Source organism: Petaurus breviceps, unplaced genomic scaffold (assembly GCF_028583685.1).
Source record: "Petaurus breviceps papuanus isolate PSGF00001 unplaced genomic scaffold, PetGlider_PUasm1.0 125, whole genome shotgun sequence".
Lineage (NCBI taxonomy): Eukaryota > Metazoa > Chordata > Mammalia > Diprotodontia > Petauridae > Petaurus > Petaurus breviceps.
This window is the reverse complement of record NW_027185653.1, coordinates 5,549,241-5,560,435: the sequence shown is the minus strand read 5'-3', so window position 1 is coordinate 5,560,435 and position 11,195 is coordinate 5,549,241. Positions and strand designations below refer to the sequence as shown.

General features: G+C 37.3%; 1 protein-coding gene across 1 annotated transcript in view; it reads right to left on the bottom strand.

The window, feature by feature from the left end:
* TEK (TEK receptor tyrosine kinase) overlaps positions 1 to 11,195 on the bottom strand; it is a 124,205-nt gene that overhangs the window by 55,183 nt on the left and 57,827 nt on the right. Inside the window, exons 7-12 of the mRNA XM_069090447.1 lie at positions 10,878 to 11,006; positions 5,447 to 5,598; positions 3,090 to 3,277; positions 2,217 to 2,265; positions 1,124 to 1,145; positions 837 to 875 (exon numbers count right to left, since the gene is read on the bottom strand). Coding sequence (XP_068946548.1) covers positions 837 to 875; positions 1,124 to 1,145; positions 2,217 to 2,265; positions 3,090 to 3,277; positions 5,447 to 5,598; positions 10,878 to 11,006 — 579 coding nt within the window. The remainder of the gene's footprint in view (positions 1 to 836; positions 876 to 1,123; positions 1,146 to 2,216; positions 2,266 to 3,089; positions 3,278 to 5,446; positions 5,599 to 10,877; positions 11,007 to 11,195) is intronic.

Sequence of the window (11,195 nt, the reverse complement as noted above, 5' to 3'; positions counted from 1 at the left end):
GATCCAGCTGCTACTCCTATTTTATTCTTTAAACAGAATATCTTAAGAAATATTTGCTGTGTTAAAAAAAATAATTCTGTCCTTTTTTTTTCCAGAAACACATAGAAGGCTATTTTAGAATGACCCAATAGCCCAACCCTTTGTACTCATGAGATGGCCAGTCTTTCATATTTTAAAGAATTTTCAAATGTTTGTCAATCAACATTTCTCCTTCTTTCCGTGTTCATATTCAATTTGACACACTCATTTCTCCCCTTTCATTCCTCTATGAAATGAAAATGTAGAGAATTTACCAAGGCTATCGACTGTCATCAATGAATCAAAATCAGGTCTGTCAGATTCAAATTTGGGCAAGAACCATTTACATGTGGTAACTGAGCAGATGAACACAGGTGCATACAAGTGATTGACTGGCTTAATTTCTCTAAACAGGGAAGCAGCATAATAATGTAATTATAGTCATGTTGACCTTTCTCCACTGGTTGCTTTGGTCTGGTAATCAAAACATCTGGTTCTTTTAAACTGAAGTTCTCTTCTTTCATGAAGGATCACTACCAGTGAACAAGATCAGCTGTATTTAAATTTCGCATATGTAATTAAATGAATGAAAGGCTTACATTTATCAGCCAACACTGGCCTCCTCTCCATCAGATTCTTACACATTTTCTTCTTAGGAAGATAAAAATCAACCTTAGGTTACTAAGTGACTCAATATTTCTAAAGATGGTGATTTTTCTCAGTGTGGATGCTAAATCCATTGATAGGGACCATATCATAACATTGCCAGGTTGTAGGTAACAGTTTCATGAATTGGAATGACCCCTAAAATTCAGCACCTGGTAACCAACTTTCTGGCCTCTGAGAACTCAGCCTGACTGGTCCTTGGAAAAAGCCAGAGTCCACTGGTCAGACCCATTCTCAAATCTTTTTTGTTTGGCGTAGGATTTGTCTGAGTGTTTCCCTGGCATATCCCAGTTCATTTATATACTATTGGGAAGCATCTTAGTAAGACTTGAATGGAAGGATGAATGCCATGCCATCCAAAGCTGGATTTGGAGTCAGAAGCCCAGAGTTCACATCCTAGTTCTGCCACTTATTACTTACTTAACCTTGGATGAGTCACATAATCTCTTGAGGTCTATTTCCTAGTCTGAAAAAATAAGGGAGTTTACTAAATGATGTCTTACTTCTCTAATTTTAAATCTAGACTGAAATCCTATTATGCTCTCTCTGAGTGACCTTTGTAATCAACCAAGCATACTTGCCCAGAGTCATTTTGCTAAGGGTTTGAGGCAGGTTTGAATAGGTCTTTCTGATGCCAAACTAAAACTCTAAACACTGAGTCATAGATGCTGCTGATAAATTGAATGAGGAATCTTGTCAAGGAGAATAAAATCCTGGAGCTAAAAATTGGCCCCAAATTGGCTTGTTTTTGATGTATTGCTGTTTATTTACCAAGGACTATGGACTTTCTAGAAACTTAGATAAGCTGATTTGTCTTCAAACTATTTTCTCTTTTCCTGAAAGTTGCACAAAATGAGAAATTATTTTGAACTGCCAAACTTTCTGTTGAATAAAATAGAGGGCTCAGAAAACATTCAAAAGAACATTAATAGTTCCTTGACTTTTACTAGTTTGGCAACAGAATCCAAATTCACTTATAAAGATGCACCCATCTGTAATGGAAATGCAAATTTAGAAGATCTTCCCTGCCCCTAGGCTAAAGTGCACCTGAAGCCTGGGGTGGGAAGCTTGTTTTTCAGTAGATACTTTTTGATTGGCCAGTGGGTCAATAAGGTTGTTACATTCTCTGAGCCAGGAGAAGGCTATATAAGCCCTGATGTGTAGCTTTGTTTTGGGACTCACTTTGAGAAGTGTTCTGTGATTTGATCTGAATTCTGGGAAGCCGTTGTTGAGAGTCCCCTGGCTTTGAAAAACCCAGATGTGGAAACCCAGATGTTGACTGGGTATGGATGTAATGGTTGGACAGTTTGGAAAGCTGTCTACTTGATCTGTTAATGTCTTGATAATTCTGTCTGTATATTTTGAAGTTTGGGGTGCCGACCTTTTTCCCCTGAACAAGGTAAATGATATATGTCTGACTGATTAAAGTAAGCTTGTTAACCCATTTTGAGTTGCTTTCCTTTATCAAAGCAGATCCAAGAACTTGTGGTAGCTGCAAACCCTGAGGACGTGCTTGGGGTGCTTGCTGCTACACCATCCCAATACAGTCCTTGACTTAATAAAAAGATAACTATGAATGCAGTCCTGTATTCCATTATGGAATGAATTCTAAACTTGTCCCAAAGAATTTCTAAATAAATAATGTTAGGTTAGATACAAATCATGTTGGGATCTCAGCGTTATTATCTATAAAATGAGTGAGTTGGGCTAAATAACAGGTCCCTTTTAGCTTTCATCTAGTCATATCACTTACCAGCCCCTCCACTCCCACCAGACAAATGCATATATCCATTTGAAATATTTTGATCTGACCTTCATGAGAAAAAATCCTGACATTTCTAGCATAGCATAGTAGCTACCAAAATTTTCTGAATTTCTGCAAAATTATGTTTGTTATTTGTGCAACATGATAAAACATAATGAATGGTTGCCTAGTTAGGGCTTACACAAAAGATTTTCAAAACTTATTACAAGCTAAGAAGTTACAACATCCTTGCATGGTAAAGTCAGATTTATGGTGAAACCCTTTAACAACCTTCTGCCTTCATATCTAATGGGTAAAAAGTCAAAACTTCATGGTCTGTAACATAATGAACACATCACAACATGAAATTCTCTCCATATATTGAAATATCTCCTTCTTATCCACTCTTGCGCAGATGATAATTCTATTATAATATTTCCAGCACTTTAACTAGATCAAAGGTTCTTATCCTATTTGTGTGTCTTGGGGCCCTTAGAGAAGCCTATAGAATTCCTCTCAGAATAATGCGTTTAAATGTATGAAATAAAAAACATAAAATTACAAAGAAAACCTATCATATCGAAATATTTATCCAGCTTTTTTTCAGGAAAACAAGTTTGTGGACCCTATGTTACTAAGAATTCATAAACTAAGATGCCATTGTGGTTTGAAGAAGACATCTTTTGCCTCAAGAAAGTGAGGTTTACCTTTAACAGAAATGTTGAAAGATTTTTCCACCATTCCAGCCACTGTGTTCACACTGCAGACCCAAACACCTGAGTCAGGGGGTACAATCCGATGGATACTGAATTCAGCTTCTGATCGATTATTTCGTACAAAGGATTTAGGCTAAAATGAACAAACCCAAGAAAACAAAGATATGCAAAGAGAGTTGGTATCGCAAGAGCACACACATCTACAGCCTTCTTTTCTTATTCAGGAATAAGTGTTCTAATGAGGAAAAAGTTAAAGACAGTATGGGGCTTCACTATTGATTATTTTTCAAGTTTTAGCTATAATTAAAGTTGATATTGTGTGAAGTCTCCCTTAGTCTGTCCACTCTAATATTATTATTGGAAAAAAAATATGCCTTTATTTGGGAGACATTTGATTGTACCATATTAACTTTGAGGATGAGGGAAAATAATGGCTAAAATTCCTATAGTTCTTTAGACTTTGCAAAACATTTTGTATACATGATCTTATCCTCACAATAATCATGTGAAGTTAAATGCTATGGCTTTTCCTTTCAACATATTTTTACATTTTATAGATGGAGAAAATGAGATTCCAGGAGGGTAACTGCTATCATGCGGTTAAAAATAATAAACATATATGTAGCAACTTAAGGTTTACAAAGCACTTTATAAAAATATAACTTCAATCTTTACAACAACCCTGGGTAGTACGTGCTATTATTATCTTTACATTATAGAAGAGGAAACTCAGGCTGAAGGAGGTTGAGTGACTGTCTCAGGGTCATACAGCTGGAAGGATCTGATGCAGAATTTGAATTCATATACATCACTTAGATTGCACAATGTTCACTCCTGATTTCATATTTGCTCTATTTAGGAGGAGAGACAAGAGGATGCGCTTTGGTAGTCTCTCTGCAGAATAAGGGGGTAGAGTTAACTTTTAGACCCCCAATAATAATAACAATTGCTCTTCAGGAAAATGTAGAGGTGGCTGAGGCTGACTAATGACTCAGTGTGGTCTGTGGAGGCCTATTCCAATGCATCTCTGCTGGAAGTTTTGATGAAATAGTGAGAGCAGATGACTATAGGGGCTACCAGCAAGGTAGTGAATCTCCAGCTGATTAATAGGTTATTTTGACTCTAACTAGTTACAGCTGATGCACCTGTAGTCACTATAGACTCCAAGAATGACACTTCCAATTAGAAACGAAGTAGATGTTTATCAATAATGGGTAAACAAATGATGCATTGAAGTAATCGAGTATTACTGTGTCATAAGAAATAACAAATATGAAAAATTCAGGGAGTTATAGAATTCACATGCATGAATGGAGAGTGAAGTAAACAGAATCAAGAAAACATACACAGTTATTATAAGAATGGAAAATTTTAAAATAACACAAAATGAAACTGAATGCTCTGGATTTCTAATAGCCAGTTTTGGCCCTGGAGAATTGAGAAAATGTCCCTTCCTTCTTTGCAAAAGTGAGGGACTATGCATGTGAAATATTGCAGATACTGTTATAGTTGGTTGATATGTTCGTTTGAACTGGTTCTTTGTCCTTTTGTCTTTTTAATTTTCTGTTACAAGTATGGCTACTTGGTCAGAAGGAGGAGGAAGGGATATACTCAGAAATGAAGATTCTGTAGCAGCAAAACATATAATTTTTTTAAAGAAAGACACTTTGAACGGATGATAATATCCATTTGCTTCCAGACCAAGCTAAATTTTAACCATCTCTGAAAGAGTGATGCATACTTTTTTTTCTTTACTGTCTCCAAAGATATCTTTTCTAAATCTTTCTGAGGATCATCTTAGAGAAAGAGAAATTCTGAGTAACTTTTGATACCCACCAATGTTAGGAATGGTCAATGGGAAGACAATTCATTTCTTTCTAGCAAAGGAGATCTACAGTAAAGGGAACTTGAACATAGTCTAAAAGCATTTTATTGGGCAATGCTGCAATAGGGAACAAAAAAAGAATGTAACTATTTCATGTGTAAGTTATTGTCTAAATTTCATGCCTGAACTGGAATGATATTTTCAGGTGATACTCAGAGACTCCTGTCTCCTAAATTGGAGAAATAAAAAATCGACTCTAAATTCATTGATTATGAGAGGAAACAAGGTTTAGTGAAAAGAGTACTGGTCTTCGGATTCAAACCTGAGTTCAACCCTGGTATTAGGGAAAACTAGGCAATAAAAAAGCAAAAGTTATCAAAAATCTATTTTTAAATAATTTCTTCAGGAAAGCTAGCATAATAAAAGCACTTGACCATGCCAGATAATAAAAATAATACTGGTATTATTGTATCTTACTTGCAGAACAGTTCCATCTGGTTTCACCAGGGTCATTTCTTCAGCATCAGGAAGTGGGTGGCCAGAGGCTTTGCAGATAGGGTTGAATTTGCCACTGTTTACTTCCATGTGGTCAGGCAAATCTTCTATTTGAGGAGTCACCCTTGGAGGACCTGAAGACAAAAGGAAAGCTGCTGTGAAACCTGGTTTTAGGGTAATATTTATGCATAAATGCAGCAAGTAGAATGGAAGTTACTCAAGGTCAGCAACTATTTCAGTTCTGCCTTTGTAGCCCCAACTCTTATCCCAGTGCCTGGAACCTAATAGGAACTATGTGGAAATGTGTTGGACATATCATAAGAACTATGCAGAAATTTGCCTTGTACATAGTAGAAACATTTGTGGAATAGAGTTGACATCTCTTCCCCCAAATTTTCCTTAGATAACATTTAGACCTTGTAACAGAACTCCTTCCTCTTGCCCTAAAAATGAAGATTAAGACATCAGTCATCATTTCTCCCAGTTATTTAATGAGGGGATAAAATAAGGGATAGTTTTGTTAGAATTAATATTAGTAAAATCAGTTTCTTTTTTGTGAAAACTATGCTGGATATTATGAGTTATACATAGGTAATGGATAAGGATGACTGTAAAAAAAAAACAAAAAAGTCTAATATTCATGAAGAGATTCAAAGTTTCAATGAAGAAGAAAATAGTTAAAAAAAACTACAAACTCCATAATTCCTAATCAAATGCTAAACTGTAAATATTGGCACCTTTTTTAGAGAACACGTTTAATTTTTTTAAGTCATTGGGTTCATTTTACAGTTAGAACAAAGGCATGTATAACTTAGATGCTTACTTGGTTGAAAATCTTGTAGGGGGGCGGCCAGGTAGCACAGCGAGTAAGAGCACCGGCTCCAGTGTTGAGAAGACCTGGAGATCGAATCCCGGGCTCAGACACTCAGCACCACACCCAGAAATAACTGGCCATGTAACCTTGAGCAAGTTACTTAACCCCGATTGCTTAAAAAAAAAAATCTTGTAGGGAGGAAAATCTTAGATAGGACACATTATTATTAGCTCTTTTTCTTTTCTCTTTTGGTGAAATTTAGAAAGAAATAGTCCCAGGATAAGTACTACTCTCCTGCTTCTATCCCTCTGTATAAACATTCTGTAGACCACTGCAAAGGAGGATAAAACAACTGCTTTTTATAGATGAATGAAAGTATTAGTCTGCAAGGTCATCTTTTGTGGGTTCGTTGAAAGCATCATTGGAACAACTCCATTAGCAGACAGGACAATAAGCATAAAATGCACCGCATCCTAGTCCCACTTGATTTAGATCTCAAGTAAGTCTTTATACTTTGAAAGCTTTTCATTCCATGTGGCTTGGAGATTATGAGGATTTGTGATGGTGACATCTATCTATTTCTATTATCTATCATCTGTCCATGTTGCTTTTATGCATCAATGTTGTATCAAGAATCTCGTGGTCAGTCTACGATAATGGTCCAATTTGAGTTGGCTGAGTTGTCTGGGATATTTTTGGGTCTGTATTTGTAGCATGGGGATTTGTCATCATCTATCCATCTACAAAACAGCAAACTTCTTGTATATAATTTAAAAATTTAAGGTTATACCTTCTTAGGTATTTGGTAGATGCTAAATTTTTTAGCCTGCAGAAGTGTGTTGAACTGTCTCCAAAATTTTCCTGCATAATCTACACTGATCATTAAGTCTGGCTTCTTTAAGACAACCCTTCTGTAATATGGTGACAATAAGCTGATCTTGAGTCACCATCCCAAATGCTATGTCCAAAAAAAAAGTCTGCATGTCTCAATCATGACTCAGTGCTTCTTTGTTAATATATTGTTTGCTAAGTTCATGCAGATGATAACCATTGACAGTCTTTTGAGAATTCTCTTGAATGTCTGTCATTTCATAGGCATTATCTGGAGGTAAGCCTCCTTAGGTTATATTTGACAAATCCAATGTTGTGTGCCTGTTATCAACCTTGACTATCGATTGGCGAAGTGATATTTGCTTATTTCAAGAGTATTTCTGTAAGTTTTGGACCCATTTATTACATGTCCTAAAAATGTCTATCAATCATCTTCCTCTTTTTTGGCAAGTTATTGTTTCTATAACTACCTTAGGATGATAGACCCTGTAATTTGTTAATATCTCATATGGTTTTGTTAAGATACTTTCCAAGAGTGCTGTGGTCCATTTAACAGTTGTGAAGGTGTTAGCATCCAAAGACTGGTATTGCATAAGTCAGTTAGTCAATAAACATTTATTAAAAACTAATTATTCCGGGGCGGCTAGGTGGCGCAGTGAACAGGCCCTGGAGTCAGGAGGACCTGAGTTCAAATCTGGCTTCAGACACTTGACACAAAAAAATTAGCTGTGTGACCTTGGGCAAGTCACTTAACCCCAATTGCCCTAATTTCCCCTCTCCAAAAAAAAAAGCAAAAAAACCCCCTAATTATTATATGCCAGGCACTATGCTAAGTGCTGAGGATGAAAAAAAGTCAAAAGCTATTTCCTGCTCTCAGGGAGTTCTCAAGCTAATGGAGGAGACTTTGAATGTGGTCTTACCTTCCTAGGACTGCTATTGCTTCACCCTCCAAACATGACCAATTGAGGGGAAAGCTGTCACTAGCCTCCGTACTCCCTAGAATCGTGAATAGTCATGTTCATCCCGGGCCTTTTCCACCCTGCTGCCTCTATCTCTTCTGAGAGTGCCATTACATCACTATCACCATTACTTTTGCACAGATTGTGCTAAAAGACTACCCTATTGCTGCACCCACCATCTCTGTCACTTCAAAGACCAAAATTTCCTCCCCTAGTCACCATCCCCCAGAGCTGTTGTCTCCTCTATTAGGATGTAAGCTTCGTGAGGGAAGGGATAGTCTAGTATAGCAGTCCTTGATCCATACTACCACGTGATTCAACATATTTCATTCATTCTTCCAACTCAGCTTTGATTTCAGAATGAAAAATAAGTCTCGCCATATTCAGCTACAACATTCTCCTTGATGTCTTTCTACTCAAAGGAGGTATTTGTAGGTAGAGCCTTTATCCATTGGTTCACTGTGCTCTCCAGAGTAAAGCTTCAGTGTCTTCACTGTCTATCTTTCCTTAGCATACATTAAGAATCTACATGAACTTTTTAAGTCCCAAAATTACTGCTGCTTTTGTTATTTTTTGGTCAGGACCTATAACTTCATCTGTGTGGACTCTTGGCATTGAAACTCTTTGCACAAAAACAGGACAACATTTTATGTGTAACTTACAGTTTTAGAGGTCTGATACGCTTAGAGGCCAAGTATGTATGAGGAGGATTTGACATTATAAAATGTTGTCCCTCTCCTCTATTATAGAGACCTAGGAAACCAAATGCTAACAATGTGTTGTTTTGCATCCTTGGAAATGTTCCGGTGCTAAGCAGAACTGTAGAGGAATGTGCCCCCAAAGTGGAACTATCCTAATGTTTCAGAGACATAGGATAGGATGTTGCTGAAGGGTATTGGGCAGGATGGAAATGACTAGCTTCCCTATTTCTTTTTAGGTCACTATCTTTCTAGTCATTCAAGTTCACAACCTCAAATGCCTCCCATATCTCATCAATTGCTGTGTTATCAGTTCTGCATCCATTGTATCTCTCCCATCTGTCTCCTTCTATGCACTCACATGGCCACCACCCTGGCTGTCAGGCTCCCATCATTTCTTGTCTGGACTACTGCCATAGTTGCCTGTTTGGTCTCCCTTCTTCATCTTTGACATCGATTTTCTACATGGCTGCCAAAGTGATAGTCCTAAATAGCAGGCCAGTAGTTCCTTATTGCCTCTAGAAAAATGTAAAAACTCCTTTGGCTTTCAAAGTCCTTTATTATCTTCTTCCACCTTGTCAAAATTACTTTGTTATTTACTTTATATTTAATTTTTTTTTGCTTTTTGGAGGGACTGTTGGGGTTAAGTGACTTGCCCAAGGTCACACAGGTAGTAAGTGTTAAGTGTCTGAGGCGGGTTTGAACTCGGGTCCTCCCGACTCCAAAGCCAGTTCTCTATTCACTGAGCCACCTAGCCACCCCCACTTTGTATTTCTTTATTGGTTTACATGTTGTATTCCATCTTCCTCCATTCCCCAGTAGAATATAAACTCAAAGGAGTTCAAAGACTTTAATTTCTTTTTTTGTATGCCTGGTACCTAGTTCAATGTTTGACACTAGTAGACTCTTCTTATTTAAGAAATTATATTCTTGATCTTTATTTCTTAATTAAGATTTCTGAGTTGAACAGAATTGAGAGCTCCTTGAGGAAAAGAACTATATTTTGTCTTGTCTCATATACCCACTGCTTAATACATGCTTAGAACACAGTGGAACTTAATAAATATTTGTTGACTGACTGACGTGACCATAGGTGACCATTTTTTGTGACTAGTGGAGAGGAGGCCTACAATGTCCTCCTAACTAAAAAGAATCTCAATTTAGAAACGTTAATCAGTGTTTATTCTATGAGGTCCCTAAAGTCTGGACACAGGAAATCTCATTAACTATGCACATTTTCAAGAAATGAAATGAATGAAATTTTCAACAACATTTTATTTAATTAGCATAAATTTTAGTCATGGCAATTTATATGGAATAAAAGCTTTCATTAGCTATTAGGGACTATTTTCCATATTAATGAGATCAATTTAACCAATTAATGAGATTTCCTATGTGTCTCCTATATCTTCCTATGAAATCTCATTATGCCAATTAAATAAAATGTTGTGAAAATTTCATTCATTTCATTTCTTGAACATATGCATAGTTAATGAGATTGACTGTGTCCAGACTTTAGGGACATCCTCTACAAGTGCAGAGTAAAAAATTAATAACTCGTCTGTAGGTTTAAGGAAGACATAGATTTAAAAGAGTTTCATTAGGGGAAAAACAAATGACAAAATAATGACGTATATTTTCCTCAAGGCCCCAGTCACCCAAAGAATTAAAGGCAAATAAACAACCTGGACCAATGAAGGGTCATTTCATTATTTCTCTCTTTTATGGTTTGTTCTCTCACTTGTGATGGTGGGTGATATGATGGGGTGGAATATGGTGCTTTGTGAAACTTTAGGAAAAATCAGACTTAATTTGATTCTCTGCGATCTTTGGCTGGATGCCTGACTGATTTACTTCCCTGAACACCAAAATTCTTACGTAGGAACACTGAAGGGAATAGGGTGGGCAATTATGGAGATCCAGGAAGAGTAATCGGAGTGCTACAGTCTGCAACCCCAGGATAAGGAATCTTCCTACCTACAAGGATGGTGAGGTATCAGGAAGAGCTTCAGAGTTCTCTTGCCCCTTGGGCAGAAAGGTTATACCGGCAAGGTCTATTGACTTTATTACCCTGGAAGAAAGCTTTTGGTTACAGTGTTACCTTGCTTTACCTTCTTTCTCACATTGTAGGCCACGCCTGTTAGGAGGGCACAGGCATCCTTTGAATCGATCACAGGTTCCCCCGTTGGTGCATTTACACCTTAGTTTGCAATCTGGTCCATAAAAGTCAGTTTGGCAAGCTGCAAACACAGTCAAAGAGGAAGAGGAGGAGGAGGGAGGACAAGGATGAGAGAGGAGGATGAGGAGGAGGATGAAGAGGAGGAGGAGAAGGAAGGAGAAAGAGAAAAAAGGAGGAAGAGGAGGAAGAAGAAAAAGAAGAAGAAGGAAGAGGGGAGGAGGAGGGAAGGGAAGGGAAAGGGGGAGGAAGA